The sequence below is a fragment of the Anopheles funestus genome, chromosome 3RL, assembly GCF_943734845.2.
Source record: "Anopheles funestus chromosome 3RL, idAnoFuneDA-416_04, whole genome shotgun sequence".
Taxonomy (NCBI): Eukaryota; Metazoa; Arthropoda; class Insecta; order Diptera; family Culicidae; genus Anopheles; species Anopheles funestus.
This window is the reverse complement of record NC_064599.1, coordinates 10598601-10621500: the sequence shown is the minus strand read 5'-3', so window position 1 is coordinate 10621500 and position 22900 is coordinate 10598601. Positions and strand designations below refer to the sequence as shown.

General features: G+C 44.0%; 1 protein-coding gene across 22 annotated transcripts in view; it reads right to left on the bottom strand.

Annotated features, from left to right (window-relative positions):
* Nucleotides 1-22900, bottom strand: part of LOC125771283 (glucose transporter type 1) — a 167771-nt gene that overhangs the window by 41764 nt on the left and 103107 nt on the right. For 18 of the 22 annotated variants that reach the window (XR_007419289.1, XR_007419290.1, XM_049441756.1 and 15 more), the window contains 3 exons: nt 14786-14935; nt 14270-14386; nt 11300-11531 (listed from right to left, as the gene is read on the bottom strand). The exons of 1 other annotated variant lie outside the window; for it this stretch is intronic. Coding sequence is in view for 19 of the 21 variants with exons in the window: in XM_049441756.1 (XP_049297713.1) it covers nt 11300-11531; nt 14270-14386; nt 14786-14918 (482 nt within the window). In the remaining 2 variants the exon portion in view is untranslated. Of the gene's footprint in view, nt 1-11299; nt 11532-14269; nt 14575-14785; nt 14936-22900 lie in introns of those variants that run through there. 3 more of the 22 variants (XM_049441775.1, XM_049441767.1, XM_049441770.1) reach the window with 2 other exon arrangements.

Genomic DNA, 22900 nt, shown 5'->3' with positions numbered 1-22900 from the left:
GCGGCCAAAGATCGATGGCCATTTATCTTTACCAATCGTTTCGGTACGCTTTTGCACCGCGTGTTTGCCAATGATAAGTTCCAATCAATCTACAAATTACGCTTCAAAACAAACTTGTGGTTGCCTTATTGCACGAGGTTTTTTTTTTGGCGAAACGGTAGACAGCTCTGTGTGTAACTTGTTACGCAAATGGAAAGAATATCCACAACTTGACAAAAGAAAAATGTCATCTTTGTCATCGTTGGGAAGGTCTCAGTGCTCATCAAGAACTCACACCCCCCCATTCCGGTGTCGGGTAAGCGGTGCTAATCAAAAGTTTTGTTAATAATTTTCCCAGCAATTTCCCTTTAACCCCTCGTTTGAGCGAAGGAAAATCCATCCACTGGAGTGGGATGCCTAAAGTTGAACGTAACAAATGAGCCATGCATGGTAACGCGTTGAAGGGATGGGATAATTCGTTCTCCACACCCTTTAGAGGACGCGTTGACAAGGGCGATAACGCAAGTCTTTGTCCAAGGCGTGAAAATGTGTCCCCCTGCGTTCCCGACAAACAGCATATGAGATGGAGTAGGAAGTTTTTCTTCTACCAAAAATCCAACCCCAAAATCCGACGATCCCCTACGTAAGATTTGGCAAAATCAAGCAGAACTTTGGGCACTGGTTTTTTGTAAAAAGGCGTGAAGGGAATAAAAATTTCAAAACCTTCAGTCGCGGCTTCTGACAATAAAAGCTTATCATGAAAGTTTAATTTAATCCTCGTCGCTTCTTCGGAGTGCCTACCCGCGGCGTGGTACGGGGAGTTCCATTTCAACTTCGAAAATGATGCGCCTGTTGTGAGCGGATCCTGATAGGTCAAATGTAAATGATGAGCCAGAAACGATGCACTGAACGCGGTGGCAAGGAGGGTAAATCCGTTGATGAACCTTCGCCGGAAAAGGGTATCCAATGAGGGGTGGCCGGGGGGGGGGGGGGGGGGAGGGGAATACAAAAGTTTTCACATTTCCAACCTCAGAACAACTAACCTTACTCAAACAACCATTTCAAACTTATCATGCCCCATTCGCTGTGGTTATGGAGCATCATCTTTTGGTTCTTTTTTTCCACAAAAAAGTCCAACTGTCTCTTGCACACTTGCATGTGTGCTATTGTGGCTATATTCTTAGGACAGGGCACACACTCAGCAGGGTGCCTTTCTCGAAGGGCAATACTCTGGAGAGAAAGCGAAGCTTCAAATGTCCACATCAATTCTTTACTTTTCCTAGCAGCGTCTGAGTGTCAGCGTGTGTTTATAAATGAATATTTGTCAATTTCTATTCATACGATAATCCATTGGTTTAGGACTAAAAGCAATTCAGTAGGCAAAAAGGGGACAGCATGGAGAAAAGCACACAGCCAGACAGAAGCAACTTGATATGATTTTGAGAGGAAAAAAACCTTTTTGGAAGCAGAATTTAAGGAGTTTTCCGTACACATGTACACAATACGGTTATCATTTTCTACTTAACGTTGCAAGTCATCAAATTGTCCCAGACTTATCTTCACCGATCAATTTCTATTTCCATTTTGACGAGAATGATTTTCCCAAGAGTTTGTGGTAAATTGCTTTTCAGAAAAAACACAATTATTACGAAGCTGCTTTGAAGTCGGTTTTAAATATAAGCAAATGTGTTAAACCACAAGCGCTCAACTTTAGGTAGGATTTATATTTTTCGTCGATTATCAACCGTTTAAACGAAAAAAGCCATGGCAAAAAAAAATACACCAGAGAACGCCCCAACATCTGTCTCCAGCTGGTGCGCTCGGGATGATGCTGATGACGATCATAAATTGATATCATTCAACACCAGCGCTTTTACGCGAAATGGTGTCTTGGATCGATGCCAGCGATGGCAAACAAGAAGCAAAAAAAAAAAACAAGACATATCGAGAAAGGCGAACCATTAATCAAGGAATGAATCCGTGGCGCGTCTTTCACTGCAAAAGGGCGATTGTGTACCGGTGGCGGCCGAGGGCGATGGGCCATCATATTGGGAAGCGATGGGAAAATGAGCATTTTCCCTTTTATCACAATGACGATCTTTTGGGTGAAATAATTTATCATGCCACTTGAGAACGGTGACGCCTCTTTGAAGGCTGATGGATGGAATGAAGCGCAGAGTGAACGTCTGACTTTAAGATGGACCGATGGAAATGGATGGAAGTGGATGATGTTTATCGCAATAAAAAGTTTGCAATTAAAACAATAAAATAAAAGCTTTGATTTGGAAATTTTCACTAAATTTGATTAGTTTTCTTCAAATCAAGCAAATGTTTCTTTCTCGTTGGAATTATATCACCGAGACGAAACTCTATTTAACACTCGTTCATCACACGATAAATTGTTCTAAAGAGCTGAGGGCTTTGTAATAAAAAAGATCAAATTTCAAAATTAACTTTATCCCAAAAATGTTGTTGAATTCGCTCATAATGTTGAGATAAAAAAAGCCATTGTTTTGGGGAGATTTTAAATTAGATCTGATGACAATATTGACACAAGTTAACAGCGAAAATTAGCAAATAAATTGCATCTAAGCATGACAGCGTGAGAGAATGACAATACACATCCAAACCAAACACCATCCAAAAACCAATCTGTTAGAGACGAGCACTAGAAAGGGGGACAACAGGCAAGCTATATAAAAGCAACGGTCATCATCACTTTGCAAGCACCCCAAAACTGGAAAACACAACACAAAAGGACGAAACATTCATTACTTTCCAACATGCTGTGAAAATCCGAGATAACCTAGAGCCGCAAATACATTTCGGCTTGGATGGCGAAAGGAGCAAATTCAACATAAAGCAAAACCAAAAAAAAAAAAATTGAGCCACATAGTTGCACACAAAATGTTACGAACACTCTTTGCAGATTGTACAGCGTGCCGAACGTTTTTTGGAAAATGGAAGCACTCCCACCGAGTGTTGCGAAAAATGCACTTTCATATTCATCTGTCATCAAATCAGCACACTGCACAAGCGCCCACAGTGTCCCACAGCCCACGACGGAATCGGATGGCGGCGAGTGGAGCTAGAACAACAAAAAATGGGGTTGTTGAAAAATACAAATGAAGCTGGCAGAGCCCCCAAACCCATTTCGGGTCGGGCAAAAGGCGTCCTGAGCGGAGCCCAAATCGAGGGTCCGAAAATGCTTTCAAATAATACGCCACCGGAGGACTGGCTCCTGCTGTCTTGGAACCCGGGACGTGAACAAACAAGCGAGTGAAAGGAGGAACAAATGGTGAAATGATGGATGGCGTGCTTTCCCAAACGCTGGTCGCTTTTGGTAGTGCAGCCGTAAGAAGCAATGCACCCCGGAAAGACTTTGCAAGAAGCTTTTGGGGTGTGCTTGGTTCATTGATGAAATGGAGGCAAATTTCCTTCCTCACTCGTCGATGTGTTCCCGGTGTTCCAAAACGAAGATGCAAACGCAATTCTCCCCCACCAAGGCTGCGCCGACGAGATGAATCCCCCGTCCCGTCCACGTCGTCCACCAACGTTCGTTTGTTGTAAAGCAAGATAAATGAAGCACGATTCATTGTGCTCACGGTGCGGTAGAGATGATGAAAGAGAAGAATGGGAAGAGAACTAAAAAAACTAGGTGAAAGCAGCTCTTTACTCCCCCCCCCCCCGACCCCCTCCCCCCCCCCCCCTCCGATGTCACTTTTACGATTTCTCTCTGGAAGATGGTTTGTCACACTGGCAAACAAACATAAAAAATCCGGTACCACAATTCCCATCACGGCTAACAGGACTCACAGGAGTGCTATGCCTGCCCCCGGGGGTTGAAGAAATTCGTTTCCGACGACAAATATGCACCACGTGCGGTGAGTGGAAATGGAATCTTTCAAACTGTCAGAAGAAAGTTTGTCCAAACGTGTCACTGCATCATTCCACAACTGGCGGGTAAGTGGAAAAAAGCCTCGCTAGGAAAAATTTACTACAAACGTTGCGGAAACTGCTTATTAGGTTTTTGGGTACAAATTTGTCAGATCTGCTTTTCAAAACGTCTTGTAAATATTAATACTACTAATACCAAACTTTACAGAATGTTTAAAAGAATCAAAATATTTCCAATATTATCTTCACTATATGCTATTCGATGTTCTCAAGAAGACATCGGACGCAAAATGGGTAGAAAGATCTCTTTTCGATCAGCAATCATAATTAGCAAACATCAAAGTTAAACATGTCCAGCTGGAACCATGTCCCAGTACGTCAACAGCTGAGAAGGATTGCCTTCCAGAAGCTAGTTATAAGCGGCAGCCGATGATGTGAAACATTTTCCACCACTCTGGCCAGTCTGATCGATAGATTGATTGCATTTCATCCAGTGTTTCATTTGCTGCCAGAAGGGGACCAGAAATATTTGCTTTAATTTTTGCCTTTCTTTGCCTCCTGATACAACAACGCACACGTTGGCTTTTCTCTGCCCGGGTACTGTATATCTAGTGACCGGACCCCGCTGGTCCAGTTTGAGGTCAATTCAATTACATTTGCATTTCGATAACGGGATTCAATATATGGGAAGGAAAATGTAGTTTCACCGAACACACTGGCACACTGGTTGTGATGTTGAAGGACTTTTTTTTTTGTTGCAACATCTTTTTTCCCCCCTCGTTTCCATCGTTTTACTTCTTATTTTGCGTTTGTTGCAGCGTTAGATGCAGCGTGTGCATAAAAATAGTGCATCATTCGTTTGCCAATACAGCATCGTCCGAGCTTCAGCTCCGAACAGTTTAACCGAAAATTAAATTATCAAAGTCCATCTTGCCATGTGTGTGTGTGGGGAGAGTTTCAGTTTGCTGACCACGGACCGCCAGCCTTCCGATACTTCCCAGATGACTTCCAGTGACATCACGAGCGACATATGAACAGCATGGGGTGCTGACCAGCACCGTGGGTTTGGAAGTTGCACACCAGTGTTTACCAACTGCCGGGGAAATGGTTGGCGGGCGGTCCTGGGTGTGGTCATCCCATCCAGCTGGACCGCTGTGTCCGTACTGCATTCCGTCCTTGTTTGATCTCCCGTGTGCCATGTTGACCGTACAGATTTTCCCATAATGTTCCAAAAATTTGCCAGTTCCGCATCGTGTTCCCTTTGTGCCAGCCCATCCAGAGTATGGATGCGGTTTAGCTGCTGCATTACGGGACACTTGGGGGAAAGCCCAAGCTTGGCAGGACGTCTGCCCGCAAGTAGTACTCTACCCCGGATCCCGGCCCTGGTTTAGTTGCATCTCAACTTTTACACAGGCAACATCCAGCCAAAGGATGTGTGAAAAAATCCAATATCCTTTCATTAGCCCGATGTCCACCCGTGCACTGGATTGGGGCTTCGAATGGATCCAATATTTCGTGTGCCAACTTTGATAGGCCGCGTCTCTCATCTGCATCAGACGAGATGGATTAAAACTATCGGCCAAACTAACGGACGCACCGTAACGAGAAAGATCCATTAAAAACCAACCGAACTGATATCATTAGATCAAACGAACCACACATGTGAGCTCCAAATCACGATACAGTTTGGGATGTGTTTCATGGAGGAGTTCTTGTTATTTTTTTTTTTTGGTTGCTCCTTCATCTCTTTCATCGGAAGAGTCTCGTTTAATCGACCATGATCTCAGTATCACATGGCAGGAACACTTAAAATTGACTCCCCGAACGAAGCATCGGTTTAGGACGAGGTGATGAACCGAACTCAAATTCCTACTCATTTCCTGCAAATATCCTGTGTTAGAATGCGCGCCCTAACCATGGACATGGTAGCACTGGGATGACTCTTTGGTATGTGAATTGAGCAAAAAGACGTTTATTGGGCCACTCGACTAGTTTTTAGTAGGCTTTGCACACTCCATCGGGCACGCTGGAGGACGCTGTTTACGAGTTGTGAACTTTTACTGACGTAAACCAATACCGCCCAGACTTCTGAGCACGCCGAGTGACGTTGGTTGGCGTTAGCCGAAAACAAAACAGACCAAAAAAAAATAGCTCACTCCATCACAGGGAATCAGTTTATTTCCCTTGTTAATTCTGGAGACCGCATTCTGGGAAAAGGGATTCTGGGATTCTGGTGAAATTTTAACTGACACTGGCATGATTGAGTTGCCAGCTCCTCATCGTCCTGCTCGGATGGTTTACTTGCAAAACACCACCACAGAGTGTTGGAGGAAGGTGTCCAACACTGTGGTTTTTGTATCGGGCCCCATCATGTGTGTTGCTTTGTGTTAATGCATGCGCAGACCATCTGGTTGCGTATATGGGTGTGCTTGTTTGCTATCCGAGAAGAAATTGTTTCCCCAAAAATGTTTGAGTTGGAGTCCAAAATTTTCAACATCCAAATTTCTGGTGAAGCAAACCCTGGAAGATATGCGAATACAACAATACGCTCACCAAAGGCTGCGTTTTAAATTATCGTTAATGAAATTGTGTGGTTGTGGGTAAATGTGGGACATTGTTTAACTTTCGAATGGTTTGTGTAGCTTTGGAAGATAATTTCCAAATGAGATATCAACAACTCGACGGCGAACGCGTTCGGTGAGCTTTCATTAGGGAATTAGAACACGGCACTCAGTCTACCATCTTCGGTAGACTTTCTCACAAGCGATCTCCTGGTTGGAGATAATGATGGTCCAGTGGGAGGGTTTTGAAAACAAACTGCTTAATTTCCTGTTTCGCTTCAATGTTCCTGCCAGCCGGTACACACCAGGCACCATACACTCATCTAATCATACTTGAGTGCTCAATGCGTTCTTGCATCTTCAGGACGTACTTTTGGGGTGGCGAATTTCACAACCGTGCGCCAAAAGTGATCCTTCAGAATCCCTCCATTTCCAACGGTTAAGATCACACACACACACTACATGCTCTTAATTCTCATCATCGTCTCCACTTCCGAGAAGAAGGGATGACTTCATCCATTACCCAAAAACCACCGGACAAACGGTTTCCATCAGCGTGTGCATCGTCTTTCTGCATCTTAATGGACTGAAGGTTTCGGGTAAGTGGCATCCAACACAGGTAGTGATCGCATTTTCCTCCTCCTTTTTCCCTCTTAAAGGTAAGCTACTACCGTACGAGCGTATACGGTATGTTGATTACGTTCTAATTCTGTGCTTTCTCTTTTCTCCCGGAGTTTGGAGCCATGGCAACAATTCACCAGCGAACTGAAGAATTCCATTTGCATGATGCACTTCGCTACCGGGCGGGCGTATGAATCTTGCATCAGTCTAATTCATGACTTCCGACTCGAATCGGTCCCGTGCGGGAAACTGAATGTCTGTCTCTCGACTTGTTCCTGTTTGCAACACACAAAAAAAGAAACCCAGGAGCACCTTTACTCTCGGAATTGAATTCTTGCTCGGTGAGGTTGTGGTATACGAGCAGCTCGCCCAGTTGCCAGTCCTTGTTGGTACGCACATTTGCATTTTAAAGGATACTTTATACCCAGCAGGGCTTTAGGTCAGAGTAGCACACGGCAGTCTCGAATCGAGAATTGGTATGAATTTGACCACAAAATATCCCAACATAGCTTGTGAGGGATACTGAGTATCAGTGTGAGTGTGTGTGCGAGTAAGCAAGTGCCTCACAAATACAATTGGAATTGTTCCTCGTCTGCGGAAAACGATGCCCCAAAAAAGGCACATCACCTCGAGAGGTTTCCAGTGGCAAACTCAATGCACTTCGCATGGTACGAGCTTCACCTCTTAAAGAATGTCCAGCATCTCCAATGTTTTGCAATAACGAGATGCATATGGGACCCAGCATTGCACTGGCTGCACTCAAACAAGCTTTGGTTTGCTTTTCACTCCTCTGCCAAAGGCCCTCGCTGCCTTCCCTCGCTGGCAAAAGGCGTGATTTGCCCACAAACGCGACCACCACACGGTGTCGGAATCGGTCCGGTTGAGTTGGATTTAATTTCATTAATTTTTCAATCGCCATGATATACGCCTTTTGTGCACCGGACTGTTCGTTTAACTTTCAATTCTCCGTATAATAAACCTTCCTTTCGTCCTTCCTTACTTACTTTGGCATCCCTTAAGCTAGGGGTTGACCACGGCTGTGAGTTACTTTGGCCGAGCCGCCACAGTGAGGTTTGGACGTAATTTTATTTTTGTGCAATGAACCAAGGCTTATCGCTGCTTTTCGGGGGTTGAAGTTGGGGTGGAATTTATTTAATTTTTTTCCCTCCATTTCTGGGATCCCCGTACTGGGATGAGGATTAAACGAAACAAAAGCCAATGCGTCGGAAAGTGCATTGGAAGGAGTGATGGTGAAAGGAGGGCCGTGGGAGCAAAAGTTAATACAGAAAGCTTACTGTTTCAGTGGGTGTTTTTTTTTTTGAAACCGGCGAAAGAAAACATGCAAGCACAACCTCGGGCATTTGGATGAAGAGTTGTGCATTTTGGTAAAACCGGACTTGAAGAGCCAAAATTTCAGTGGTTTTGTTTCGAGTCTCAATAATTTTGTTTCTCGTTATAACTGTATCCCTAAACAATTGAATAGAGTTTTTTGTTTCGAAGCTTTTGAAGTATTTCTGTTCAAACTGAAGTGAATTCTCCGTTAAGAATTTTTAGTTCTGAGAAGGAAACTCTTTGTGGTGAAAAACTTTTCATTTTTAACTCCTTTTTGGAGTGGCACTTTCTTCCATTCACTCGTAAAAAGGTTTGTAAATTATAATTACATCTCAACCGATTGAAAACACCTTTCGACAACTTATTTGTGACTTAAAATATTACGCTTTTGTCAGCATCCGAGGAAAATCCAATAAAACGTACATGAATTGCAAACGAACGGATGAAGTCCTCTTAATCTTGTACCACTCGTCGATCCCATTCGAAACCGACCCTTACAGTTCTGCCAAGCCAGTGCAACACAAAGCGAACCTCAAAATGGGACACAAGACTGCTTTGTTTCTGAGTTTTATGGTTATCGATTTATCGGCACTATAAGTACCGGACCAGGGTGGGCGACAGAGCGTGCGTTTGGTTCGATTTTTGAGAAAGTAAGAACGTGTCTACCCGTGCACCCGCGGCGGTACTTGTTGGCCGGTTTGCAAATGTTTGTCAATTTCGTAAAACGGCAAAACCAATCAACGAAAAATGTACCATGCTGGAGAGCGCAGTCGTGTCTCAGCCACGTTGGACGTTTCATTAATGAAAACATAAAAAATGCATACATTTTTCCCGCTCCGTTCCCGGGCTGAGTTCTCCCCCCGGGGAGGTTAGGGATGTAATCGATTTCCGTTTCCCGGCAAGCTGCTGATGAAACGTGCTTAGACGAAGTTGGAAATGGATGAGTGAACAGAGCACGAAGGGACGTAGAAAAAGAAGAGAAAAAAACACACACCCGGAGAAGATAGATGAAACTTGCCGATGACGTGACTGGGAAATGAAATCGAAATGTTCCCGTTAGCAAGTTTTCTCCCGTGTTCCGGGATGGTCGAATGGGATGAATGGATGAAGTTAGGGATTTTCTTGTGATTATCAAGCTTAAAGCAGTTCCGATTGGAAATTGGCTGTCGGGACCGAGCGGGCGAATTTAATTATTTTTATTTGCATTTACTTTTAGATTTCGTCGTATCGAAAAATTCCACGTTGTGATGTTTGTATACGAAACGATAGTGAATTTTTTGTCGTCTATTTGTTACACTTTTCTATTCCTTGGTGTACATGATACGTGTCAAGATAACGTGCAGATGGAAATTAAAATTCGTAGAAAAAAATTGTTACACTGCTGATCATTCACAATGCTCCCGTTTGCAAAATTAATATATTTTGGCATATTAACAATATGTAAAAGGTAAAGAAACATCAATGTAAACAGTAACAGCACAGTAATATTAACAGAAATGAAGATAGCTAACAGCAACATTCAACGCAAGACAGGAAAGGAATAGTGAAGAGAGTGAAAATAGTAAGGATAACACAGAGTTGAGCAACTGGAGGACAGAGTGCATCTTCGCTAGTCAAAGAAACAGAGTGAGCGAGAAAGAAAGAGGAACGACAAATATCAAACAAAAACACAACAGTTGTGTAACTCAAAACTTGGACAGGAGCACAGGAGTTCGCTCCAGAAAGACAGCAAGACGAAACAGAAACACATGAAAGATACACCTACTCGTGAGGCCTAGTAGCGAACGGGCGATGAAGTATGTGTTTGTCATGAGCGAAATTGGTAGCACGACGGCAATAAAATGGAGGCGATGGAGAACCGAAAACAAAGACGAAAACCAAATCGAAAAAGGGCTGACAAAACGATGACAAAAAAAAAACGGGACGATCAAGTGACGCAATCCGCACTATTCTGTCACTATTTTTCCACGAATGGTACGAAGTAGATGTCGATGGATGATAAAAGATGAACGGAAAGCAGTCCCGTGTGGTGATAAAATGTGTTTAAAAAAAAACATACAAAAACGAGTCAAATGAAAGGAAGAAAAACAATAAAAAAAAGTACATAACGGGCCAAAAATTTTGAACAATAACGATAGCGCGCCCTAACCCTCTATTGTACAGCAAAGAGTGTCATCGAATGCGATGCGAACGATGAGATATATAGGTTATTGGTGAGGCTGAAAAGGTCCTTCGAACGTTTGCGAACTTTTGTGTTCGACCACCCGTTAGCCGAAATAGTAAAGAGAGTTGTGAGAAAACGAGAGTGTGAGTGTATTGCCAAATCGTGGTAGATAATCGGTTTTTTTTTCTTTTTGGTAAAATTTTGTGGCTGTTGTTTTGAGCACAACAAATTTTGTACGAGCCTCTTTTCGATGTACCATTTCAGAGTTCGATGAAGGTGAGTGTGGTTAAGAATTTGAGACATTTAAACAAACGACTCCTTTCGGACAGACTGCAAATGGCGTTGCACCATTTGTGTGTAAATATGAAACCGAACTGTCATCTTCGCTGTCAAAGTGCTGTTCAGTATTTTGAGCCTTTCTTGACAGCGAAATTGACTTATCGAATAGACTGAGCTTCATATCCACTAACACATTTGATGCTCTAATTTGATAATGTCAACTCAAAAGGTATGATGATTTGGATACGAATGCAGTTAAAGGTATGGAAAAGGTAAATTAAAAAGAAAATCCCCCTCTACAAATCGAAAATGGCGTAGAACATATGATCTAATGACATTTCTCAACAAAACAAAAGAAAAAAAAAGATTCCATTTATATATCTAAAACTAAACAGCTTTAAAGAATGGAAAAGCTAAGGTGATAATACCCGTGAAGAAGCTACAAAACACACACGAAAGTACTCACTCGATAAGCAATTGACGTAATGATTCCGCATCCTCCCCATCGCAGCGATCGCTCTTCCGTGAGCCGAGAGAACCGGTACCGTCTCCTATGTACCTTGGCCGCTTAAGTCCACTGCCGGGCGAATGACGCGTCCCGGTTGACGAACGCCCATCGTCTACGCCACTGCTCCGTTGCGAATCGATCGACTGGGAACGGTAGACTGGTGGGCCGGCATGGCGGAAAGGAAGATACACTTTTAGGTATCAGGTTAGATGATGTTAGACTAATGGTATCCAGTGCTGTGAGCAGAATGTAGCATTATAGTGATGTTGTTCAGGCGGAATGATGGTTGTGCGGGATCCCCGTAACTCCCCCCCTGTCCAACGAAGCTGGGGATCAGGTGAGTTTGGGATGATACCCGTGAATCGACATTTTATAATGGTTACGATATAAAAATAAAACGGTTTCTAACGGAAGCGTGGAACATGACCGTTTGCAGAGGTCAGCATGAGCTTAAGATTAAAATGAAACAAAAGAAACGTTACGGAATAAGAAAAAAAGGTACGCCAAACAAAAACCTACATCCGGAAAATTATCCCTCCACTTTGGAGGACCAGAAAAGAAACGGACACAAAACGACTAACGATTCCATAAAAATGAATGAACGCGAAACAGTGCGTCTCGTAAACGGCCAGGTCTCGTAAAAGTTGTTGACGCCGTTGTGGTCGTAACAATAAAATCGAATGTGATAAGAGATGGACCTTTTTCTAATCACCGGGTCGGAGACGTTTCAATTTACTTCGACGTTTGTGTGCTTGATGAAGGGCTTCTTTTTGTGCGAATTTTAAAATGATTTCCCAAAAAAAAAAACGGTCAACATGCTTCATAATCTTAATGCCCATTCTTTGTTATTGATTGTGGTCCGTTGATTAAAACCGCATCACATCTACAGCAAAGAGCATACAGTTTTTCCTGCCTAATTTTTTTTTTTGCGTAATATATTTTCTGTTCTTCATCAAAGACTAAAAAAAGGCAATTAATTTATTTATACATATTTTACTTTTTCTCTACAGAAGTGGAAATTCCAGAACTCCTCAAAACTATGTATTTACAGTTCAATTATCTCATCAAAGAAATTGTACCCCGAAATGATAATGTTGCAGAAATATTCCTAACCATCAAATCAATGGGGCGTGTTACGATGAAACAAGTGACCCGTTGGCAGTAGGTTTGCATTGTACCGGACGTACAATATTAATGGAAAATCAACTTCTAGAACCTTCTCCTCGCCCACGATCTAGATGTGTCACTTTTTTTTTAGTGCTTCAATTCTTGTTAACAGGTAACCTGGACAAGGACTAGGTAGTACGATCGAACTACCCTTCGATGTACCTTTACACACACACACAAAAAATACATACAAAGCTTGAACGGAGTGGTTCATTTCCGAGTTTTCTCATCCTCGGTCCAAAGTTCTATTTCCGTTAGATGTATCTTCTTCGAATCAATTCGAATCGAATTGCCAATGGTGATGGTGTCAATTCCCACGAATTCGATTTCATTCCCTGTATAGGTCTTCCCGGGTTTCTGGTCCCCATTCCCATTTCGAACCCATCGTTTGATGAGTGAAGAAATGTATTCCTGCCCCTTCCCCAACGACACCTGCTCATCCCCAGACACCCAGGGAGGGGCTTTCGAGTTTCATTTCCCATCAAAGGTTCAATGCGAGGGCTCTAATCAATCTGCACATTCGATCCGATTACCACCGCATGATGCGATGCGGGAAAGCTTCTTACTCATTTTTACCGTCACCGACGGCCTTGCTTCCGATTTCTTGGAACTTTACACTTCCAATTCCAATCTCAACCTAAGCTGCTTTTGACGGTACCGGCCCGGTACACGGCCGGAACGGAGGACGCGGTGGTGGTGCAAAGGGTCGCCTTTGGAATGGAAGGACGACGTGAAAGGTAAACCGGGAAAGCACCTCCCCGGGAGAGAGAATTTTAATTTAAATTAGTTAACGGACTGCCAGCGTCCGACAATGAAATATTCAGTGCAAACATACTACCCCGGGAAAAATCTCCCTAGCTCTCGGGGCCTCTGCTTCATCCAAAGCATCGATCGAACTTTTTCGACTTTTCCCTTCCACTTCCACAAGGGCCACTTTCGGTCTCGTGTGCAAAAGATTCTCAACATTTAGGAGTGTGTGAAGGGGAAATGATAGAATTAAACAGACCTGCCGATGGTTCATTACATACGTACGAACGAGTTCCGGTTTCTGGATGTATTTAACTCTTCTACGGAATTGATTCTACCCTGAAGAAATGAAGCAGGGCATACATGCTCTGGTACCTTTTTGACCTTCCTTTCTTCTAGGTTTTGTGATTTCATTGCTTAAAAGTACGGACAAAGATGCTACTGTGAATAGAGACATATGTTAGGTACTCGGACATCCTTGTGAAGATGAACATTTTCTTCCCTCAAACGCGGTACGACAAATGGCAGGCGCAAAGGAAATGGTTAGATTGAGAATAATCGTTTACCTTAACCAATGAACTTCGGACTCGTCTCGCTGCCTAAAATAGGATTGATTCTTTATCACTCCTGAAGTTCAAGCATTCCCTGGTTGGACTATAATAAATTTCAATTCACCACACTTTATCCACGGATGGAAAGATGTGAGATTGAATGCTTTCGTGACAAAAAATAAAATCGACTCTATCCTCCTGGCTTGAGAGGAGCTTCAATTAGATGTAACAAATCAACATCAAACACACATGTCAAGATCACCGGTGGACTATTTGTGCTCAAATGACAGCTGTATGATGACCTCGTCAACGACCTGGCTGGTATCGGGGAAAGAAAATAAATAATCAAACTAAATTGGGAACCCATTGGGAAGCGGTACGATACGCGATGGATTGAAGTTTGTATCAGTCGGCTTTGCTCGTTACCGATGTCGATAACGAGACACCCCATTTGCTTACTTACCGTCCGGGCGTACTCGAACTGGAGGTGAGGTCAGCTTGAGCGTTGATGACAGGGCCTGTGAATCCAGTGGCCCACTAAAGACATAATCATACGTTCCTTCCTGGCCCAATGTTGATACTACCGGGGTGGTCATGTTTTTTATTTACGTATTATTCGTACATTTGTGTGTCCGGCCGGAAAGACATGCGATAGGACCAAAAGTAATAAATGGTTGATTAGTATTGATTATCGTGACTGTGCCGTGTAGCGATTACTTACGTGAACGTGAAACCGATTGATTAACTGAGCAAATAAATAAAGTCGAACTGAAATCACCGAAAATCACATATTCAAAGCGAACCAATAAATCGAAACGATTGGAAAGTGACACAAACGTGACATGCAGAGCAACAGAAGAGACAAAAAAAACAACGAATGTGAAAGCAAAAATACACAAGAAAACGATATCTTCAAAATGCAACAGTGCAACTAAATGCTAACGTTTTAGCACGGGCTGGAAAGAAGCAAAAAACCAACCTGGATACACGGACAGTGGTTGCAGCACTTGGGTTGATCTTAATGGTGGTGGTAATGGTGGCAGTTGAGGCTCGGGGCCGTTCGAAATGGAAGACGGAGGAGAGATCATCGAAGGGTCGCCGTTTGTCGCCATAACATGGAGACGGCCGGCTATCGGACCGATTTTATGGACGAGCCAGGATTTTTGTGGTCGAATGTGTGAGCATATATATATTTATAGATTAAGTTATAACGCACCGGAGCGGTTCGTTTGCGTAGCGTTAGCAGCATGTTAGAAGGGAAAAAGAGAGAAAGAGAGAAAGAAATATTAAACATTATGGTTAGTGAAAGTATTGAAGGTTCATATACCGGTGTAACGATATTCATTAATTTTTATCTCCATACGCATGTTACGACATTGTCCTTTATGTAAAACCATTATTGGTTTCGTGTCCACTCTGTTTAATACTTCAATTTCGTAATAACGACCGTATACAGCAGCTCGTTATGCCAGGGGATGCCTGGATTTGCACCTGACCCGACAAACGACCTGAAATGAAGTGATACGAAACCGCAAATCCTAGACATCTACTGCCACGGAATTGATGGTCTTACCGTACCGGTAAATATAAGTTACAGCTTTCGTCTGCGGTAATTCCCAAACCGTGCCTGGTCGGCCAATAAGAAATAGTAATAAACAAAACAAATATCTTGAAGGCGAAAAACCCGGAAGCGTTCGAGTGTGTTCAGCTGTTCACCGGTGCTTCCCCCAATCGAACTGACATCCACCACCACTCCGTCCTTCAAGAATCGTTTCGCAATCTTTCACAGTAAGTAACTCTGTGCAGAGCTTTTGTTTCCGTGTTTTTGCATCACTCTGCTTTTTGCTCCTATCGGTACGTTTTGTTTCGTGTCCTTTGTGTCTACCCAGTTACCAACGTTTCCATCCAATTGAACACCGCAAAGGCACACCAAACACAGCCGTACCAATCCTAACTAATATGCTTCGACTTCCTGTGTTCTGTTTCCCTCTTTTTCCTTCCGGACAGTTTCGTTTCGCTTCGTAGCCTGCAAAACCAGGGGGCCAGAATTGAAGGATTGGTAGCCACTCACATTTTGATGAAGTCACGTGAAGCGCGCCATGTCATGCAGTGGCAAAAGTTAGCTGCACAGGCACGAATCTGCCCACAAGCACGACTGCCACCGTCCACTGTTTGCTGCAAGGCGCAAGGTTTGCATACCTTTGGCCTAGTGGGAACGTCTTGCTGTTTTGCTGTCCGCTTTCTCGGCTCAGCTCGATGCCACACGTCTTGCCCAATGTCTTCGTGTGGGCTTCCCCCACAAAGGAATGCCACCAAAGTGCGACGTCTTCTCGACGGAGCATAACTGTGTGTGGCCGTGTGTATGCAAATAATGCTTACCAGGAGACTGAAACTTCCGGGTGGACAAGGGGTGAGGGGAGGGGGGGGCTAAAGGGTGGTGTGAGCATTATTTCCTTCAGGTGGATGAATTTTGTTGCCATACGTGATACGTGAAGAACGTTCGTTCTTCTTCATCATCATCTCCCGTGTGAGGATGAGAGCCATTCAGATGTTTACACACACACACACAGACACACACTCCGCTAGCCACACATACCCATTTGACCAAGCATTCCAACAACGGCACAGGAATGGAAAACGTGAATAAGTAAATATGCACGATCTAAATAATATTTCACGGCTGGTTGCTCCAAAACACACGTGGAAAGCAGGGCTTTGTGTGTGCAAGAGAGAGGGTAGTTGGTGTACTGGTACACATACACACACATGCATATCGCCTGGTAGTGCTCGATTACATCGCATAAGCACGCCCAGCTTGCATCATCCGTACGAGCGAAGAGTCCTGATGTGAGTTTGTGTGGATGGTCTACTAGTACGAATAGGTTCCGACAGAGGGCCTAGCCGAAGAAGATATCCAAGCTCCGTACCACCTTCACCGTTGGTGTCCCAATCACACCAACAAGTTGATTCCAATGGTAAGACGTAGCTCGTTAGGTACAAACGGATGATGAGCATCCTACCGTGGGGAATTGGGCTCAGTTGCAAGTCAGCAGATGCAGGGTTAGTACGGTGCCTGGCACCGGAAGCACACAACCAGGAGATATATTTTTACCCTCCCGCCCCGTACTGAAAGTATTTCGCTTCGGCCCCTTTTGTGTCGAATCAGTAGTTTATGAAATTATGGTTTCTGCGATAATCTTTGAACCGGATGCGCCTGAATCTACCACAAAACCCATCCCATCCCTGTACCGGGATCGACGTGCCAGAGTTGAAGGGGAAAAACGGAGGTACCAACAAACAAGCACCACAATATGGCTACTTTCGGTAGCTAGTTCATTCCATTGCCGGAAGATTGGATTGGCAGTCGTTGCCTCACGGGGGAATAGCTCAGAAGACCGTACCGAGGTAACGAATTAGTTTAACCGGAAGATTGTGCGAACTCCGGACGATTTCGACGCGATTGAGTGAACCGTTGATTCATGCGTGATCCATGAGCCAAGATGTGAAGCACACGAGAAGAAAATCAATTGTTATGAACGATGAGCCGGAGCCGTGTAAGATGTGCAATCTCGGCTAATGGTCCAGTCTAAAGGTCAGCCTGTCATCGTGCTGCGTGTCCAAGTATCGGCTGGCATCCTTAAATCATCATCGAACGACTGCTGAGAAGATTGTAATAATTGCAAATGATCGACAGGCCTTGGTGGTTGGTACGCCTTCACGTGAAATAGAACCGAACGCATAATCGGAATCGGCGCCGTTAGACGATGATATTCCGTTCGCATTGTATGGACGTCAATTTCGCCCAACCAAGGGATAACGTTAATGTTTCGCATAAGCCCTGGGAGAAAGGAAAATGGGAAATGCCACTAATTTGAACGTTCCAATGATATGCACTAGCCCTGTTATTAAAGGTCCGGGAACAGGAAGCAAATCGGGAAATCTGTTGGGATCGTTCAAATAATTACTTACAGAGCTACGGATGCATTGTGTTAATCGAAACCCAATCCGAAAGCACTTTAGATGAGCTGTTTGAAATTGTTCCGATAATTCGGTAATATTGTTGGGAATTATTGTTAGCCGAGAAATAGCATTGCATCAAATTTATCTAGTATGTTTCAATCAAAATTTCTGTTTTATGCACTGCGATGTATTGACCCCTGAAAATAACATCTTTTCAGGGAAGCAAAAATGTCCATTAAACTTGTATTCATCTTGTGAAATGGTCACAAAGGGCTCCAATTTTAATAAAGCAATTCGTTAGATTCTTTACGAAACATCAAAGGCACACCAATATATGAACGATGGCTGCATATTGAACCAAAGAAAGGCCAGAGGGTACCTATGTCATAGCATATGCTGGCAAGCTTCTCTGCAACCAGAGTTTTCAAAACTGACTGTGCATTCCAATTGTGAAAAGCAACAATTCCTTTCGCACGCAAAGAATGTTACAGCCATACGAGTCAGGTACGAGCGATCCAGCGGAATGAGGTGAATTACGAAACAAACGAACGATATTTGCCATTTCCGGACAGCATGCCCTACAACCCACTTGCTCGTGGTGGTTAGCTTCTAAGCTTTGGAACTTTCGGGGGAAAACCTTTACCGCATGTAACGGGGCTATTATTTGCAATTATTCTCCATCCTGACAGGTCTTCTTGCCGCTGCCTTACTGCCATGCCAACCAACGAACCGAAAGCCAATGATGCACCTGACCACCTGTGCATACGGAACCCTCGTTCTCCACATTCCAGCAGCCAACGGCTTTTTTTTAACGGCGCCGTTGGGTGGGGGTTGGAGGGTGCAAAACAATCACAGTCAGAAACGCACCCTAAATGCCACTTTCAATTGCGTTTTACAAGCCAATCCCGGGCGAACCGTGCCATGTTTGGTTGCGTCCGGGGTGTGTCCGGGGAGGTCACGAACCCGTTTGGAATGCTGGCCAAACGTTTCAAAGACATTCATTTGAATTGTTTTGTGCAAAATTGCACACCTCCAACGAGGGTTGGAAAATTGGATTTCGGACACAGGTACAGGAAGGTGTTGGGGGGCGGGTTTGGGTGGTTATTTTTCCTTCTGCTATTAGAAACTACTGAACAACACAAACCCCCATTTCTTTAGCCACTTTTCGGAAAACAAAGCAATGAAATGCGTGCGTCGAAAAAGCACAACCACCACCAGCACCAGTCGTTTGTTGTGGAGAAATGGGCACATACACTGGCGCACATACATATATTTCCCACACACACACACCGAGTTGCGAGCGACGTAAGGGTGAAAAGAAAACGAACGAAGGGTGAGAGAAAATGTAAATTAATCTAAACCAACTAACACGCAAACCATGACCATTCCCTCTGAAACGGACGATGTGGGTTTTTGTGTGTATGTATGTGTGTTGGTGTAGCACAAAGTCCTTAAGAAAACTCATAAAGACTCAATAATCCATCAAGTGAGACCGTGGGCGTGACATGTTGCTCCAACTAGTCCGTTCAATCCGCCCCCGGTCCGCCGGCACCGGGTGGAACAGGAATGAAAGTAATCAGCTTCATCAGTTCCGAAACGATACGACTCTGGGATGGCTTTGGCTTTCAGAACACAAACAAACCCTAAACTCGGTGACGGAAGGGTTTGACTTCCATCTTTCCGTGGGGTTTTTGTTTTTTGCTGTCTGCACGAGTCCTTTCGTACACGAATGAGGTGTACCCCACCTCATGCCATCGGTCCATTTGGCAGACGGCAATCGATAATTTATGAGCCAAATCTAGGTTAACTTTTGTTTTCCACGAAAACTCATTTAAAAGTTCCTCGCCTCGCCTTCCATGTCCTCAAAAGGTTATGCATCTTTGTTTGTGTGTATGAAGGTTATTTTCTTTTGGTACTTTTTGTTGGACCGTAGTAAGGAAAAATAAACCCCTTTTTTCCTTAAATGGAAGGACAATTGTGGCAAATTGTCGTCCCTTCATATCCAGAAGGAAAGTTTCGATTGCTCGGTAAATGGCCTGCGGGACTCCGGGGCTGTGGTGGGCCGCCGAACCTGTTTACAGCCAGCCATCGTCAGACGGGACTGGAACCGTTTCCATACTGCCATTGAGCGTAGGGCAGGTCGCCATCATAAATCGACCGTTTTTAAAGCCCTCGAAGGAATTTATTCTGGTTGCCAAATAATAACACATAAATAAAGAATGCTCCGGGACCGGACGCGAGTTTTTTTTTTTTTTTTTGGGAGGAAGGACTTGTGAAGTTTGCGAACCCATTATGATATTCTGCCAACGTGCTTTCCTTTGCACTCCACCCGTGTACTAGTGTCGCAGTGTTGTGTGACAAAGCCCCGACACGGAAACGTCGACTTTACCGTCAATGAAGGACAAAACGCGATACTTCAAAAAAAGAAAAAAGGCACAAACACACGCACTGAGGAAGAGAGAAAGAGAGACAGTGAGGGAGATGTACGGGACACAGTGTGCAGCAGTAGGTAGGGTGAAGAAAATACATCCCAAATGTCATAAATATTATGGCTGCCGAAGTTGGACGAACGGACACAGAGCTAACCGGGCAGGAAGATGAAAAGGATCTCCGCATCATTCCCATTCTCGTTCACATTGGCGATGGCGACGTCTGAGAAATATGTTTCCAGGACATTCATGGCATAACCTTGCGGAAACGTTGTACCACAGACAAGGCAAAAGTGGCAAAGCGGAAAACTGACAGGGAAGGAGGAGATGAAAATGTGAACTTCTCCGGGCCAACCCGGGGGCCAAACCATCTCTCAGTGATCAGCATTCCGGATGTGCACAATAAAACATACATACATTTATAACGACCCTTCAGAAAGCCATTAAGGACATTAAATGGAAATAAACTGTTGGACACCTCATAAATCACGACCACCAAAAGCACAGTAATGAACGGAAACCGTAGCAACCGAGATGGAAGCGGATCGAAGGCCCGGCAAGTGGGGCATTAACCATTAGGCAAAACACCTCATGGGTTCTAGGGCGAGCGGAGCTATTTTCGGCAGACAAATCCCATTTCAATGCATAACTGGAGGCGGTTTTGAATTGAGCATTGAGCATTGCACGTCCCATATTCTCTGCTTTCAAACTAATGATCCACCATCGTTGTCTGGGTCTTGCTGCAAAGGGTTGATGTTGGTGAAGTTTCTCCGAGAACTTCTCACTATCCCTATGGCAATGAGAGGGTGAAATAGTTTCGGTATAATTTTCCATTTGAATACACTTCAAAACACTTCAAAAATTGTCATAATACGGAGAAGAGATTCAATGCTAGCTGTAAGCCCTGACTAATAGAATTCGAAAATTACTTGGAATTTATTAACTTTGTGAGAAAAAGAGAAACTTTAGTAACAGGAAAAACAAACTAATTTCAATGATTTCGATTTTTTTTCTCCCGAATAGCAATTGAAAGTTCGAAGCTTCGCATCTACATAAATGATGCTGGCAAGATCTTTTAATAAGCATTTCAATTGTACAAATAATTGAGCAGCCGTTCAACACATAAGGAAGAGTTACGTGATGCGGACGTGAGATTTGTCAATATCAATCACAAAATCCTTTCGAACAGGGGTTACAGTCGATGCATTCCGGAAGTGGCAAAAGATACATTTACATTCCACTTTTACGATTTTTTCCCCCAATCAATCGTCCCAACCTTCGTCCGAATCATGAGAAAAGCCATTTCAAAGAGATTAACTGTTTACGCACTACTCCTTTCCCTATCCATCCCATTGCCAGCCATTGTTTCTTCCTTTTGTTTTCCCTTTCTCCATTCCATCTTCAGGTTTTGCCTCTTTCGTGGTGAAATTCGTACAAAGTACCGGGCGCCTCCATTTGTCGATTTCACTTTGGTTTTCGGGTTGGGCGATAGCATAGAAACATAAATTATGTATTGTGCAGTTGTGTAAGTAAGCGTCGTATCGGTCAGAAAGCAGATGAGAAAACAACCAAACTTGCCCGAGCGCGTCAAACTGATAAAGTGATAAATGATTCATAAATTCAGTCGGTTCGAACGGTTGGTGAAAGTTTTCGAAGCCTCTTTTCAAGTATCGTTGAAGAATATGTGCGTGTTTCGATAGTTTCACTTCGTCTGTTTTTTTTTGCTGCTGCTGCCTCCTGATACCAGGGAAGGGAGTAAGGGTGAGAGTGCTTATTTGTGACCATTTACCATTCAGGTTATCCTTTCAGCACCCCGAACCCGGAACAAACGAACCACCCCTCCTCGGCAAAGACAGGCCGTCACTTTGCCCAGGAACAAAGAGGTCAATATGTTGCAAACAATGCTACGCACGCCTGGAGCAAAAACATCCAGTGCCGTTCCAGAGGTTAACAACAGTTGCGCCACCTTCTTGATTGATAGCGTGGGAATCCTCACACCATATCGGTGCCCGTGCCCGAACCGAGTAAGGTGTGACCTTTTGCGGTAGTTACACTGGTGCGTTACTACCTCACAGACCCGTGTCTATGATTGATAGCGCCTGATTGGACGCGCGCCGAACACCTCGCGTAACGGGCGCCGGAGTTGGTTCAACCGTCGCACGGAACGCACTTTCCGAAAAACGGATAAAAGGTAATCATTCACTCACATTTCCATTATGGGTTCCCTGGTATGCTTACATGTCCTCAGACAAAAAAAGGGTCCTTCTGTTTCCGACGTACAGGTGAAGGAGAGCTCATTTTCTCACCCCACATTCGAAGCTGGTGGGAAGGGAACTCTGAAAGGGAAATGGTAAAAAAAATCGACAATGGAAGAAACTAAGGACACCACCTGCACAAATGTATGGGTGTGTATCTGCGTAATGGTAACGAACCGACCCACGCACTATTGCGCACCGTTCGCGTGTCGAGTGACAGTCAAATTAACGAACGTCGGATGTGTGTCTATCGATACGATTATTATTTGTGATCGTTCCTGTCCGGTTCCGAGACATCATTTATCAAAATCCAATATTGAACAAAGCGATGGGCTAGCGAGGGTGTGATGGTAACCTGAAGAACTGGTACCAAAGTGCCCAGCACGCATTGGAACTCACGCTGAAGGCTCGGGGAAATGACAAGAAATCACTCAATTATCCTTTTTTTTG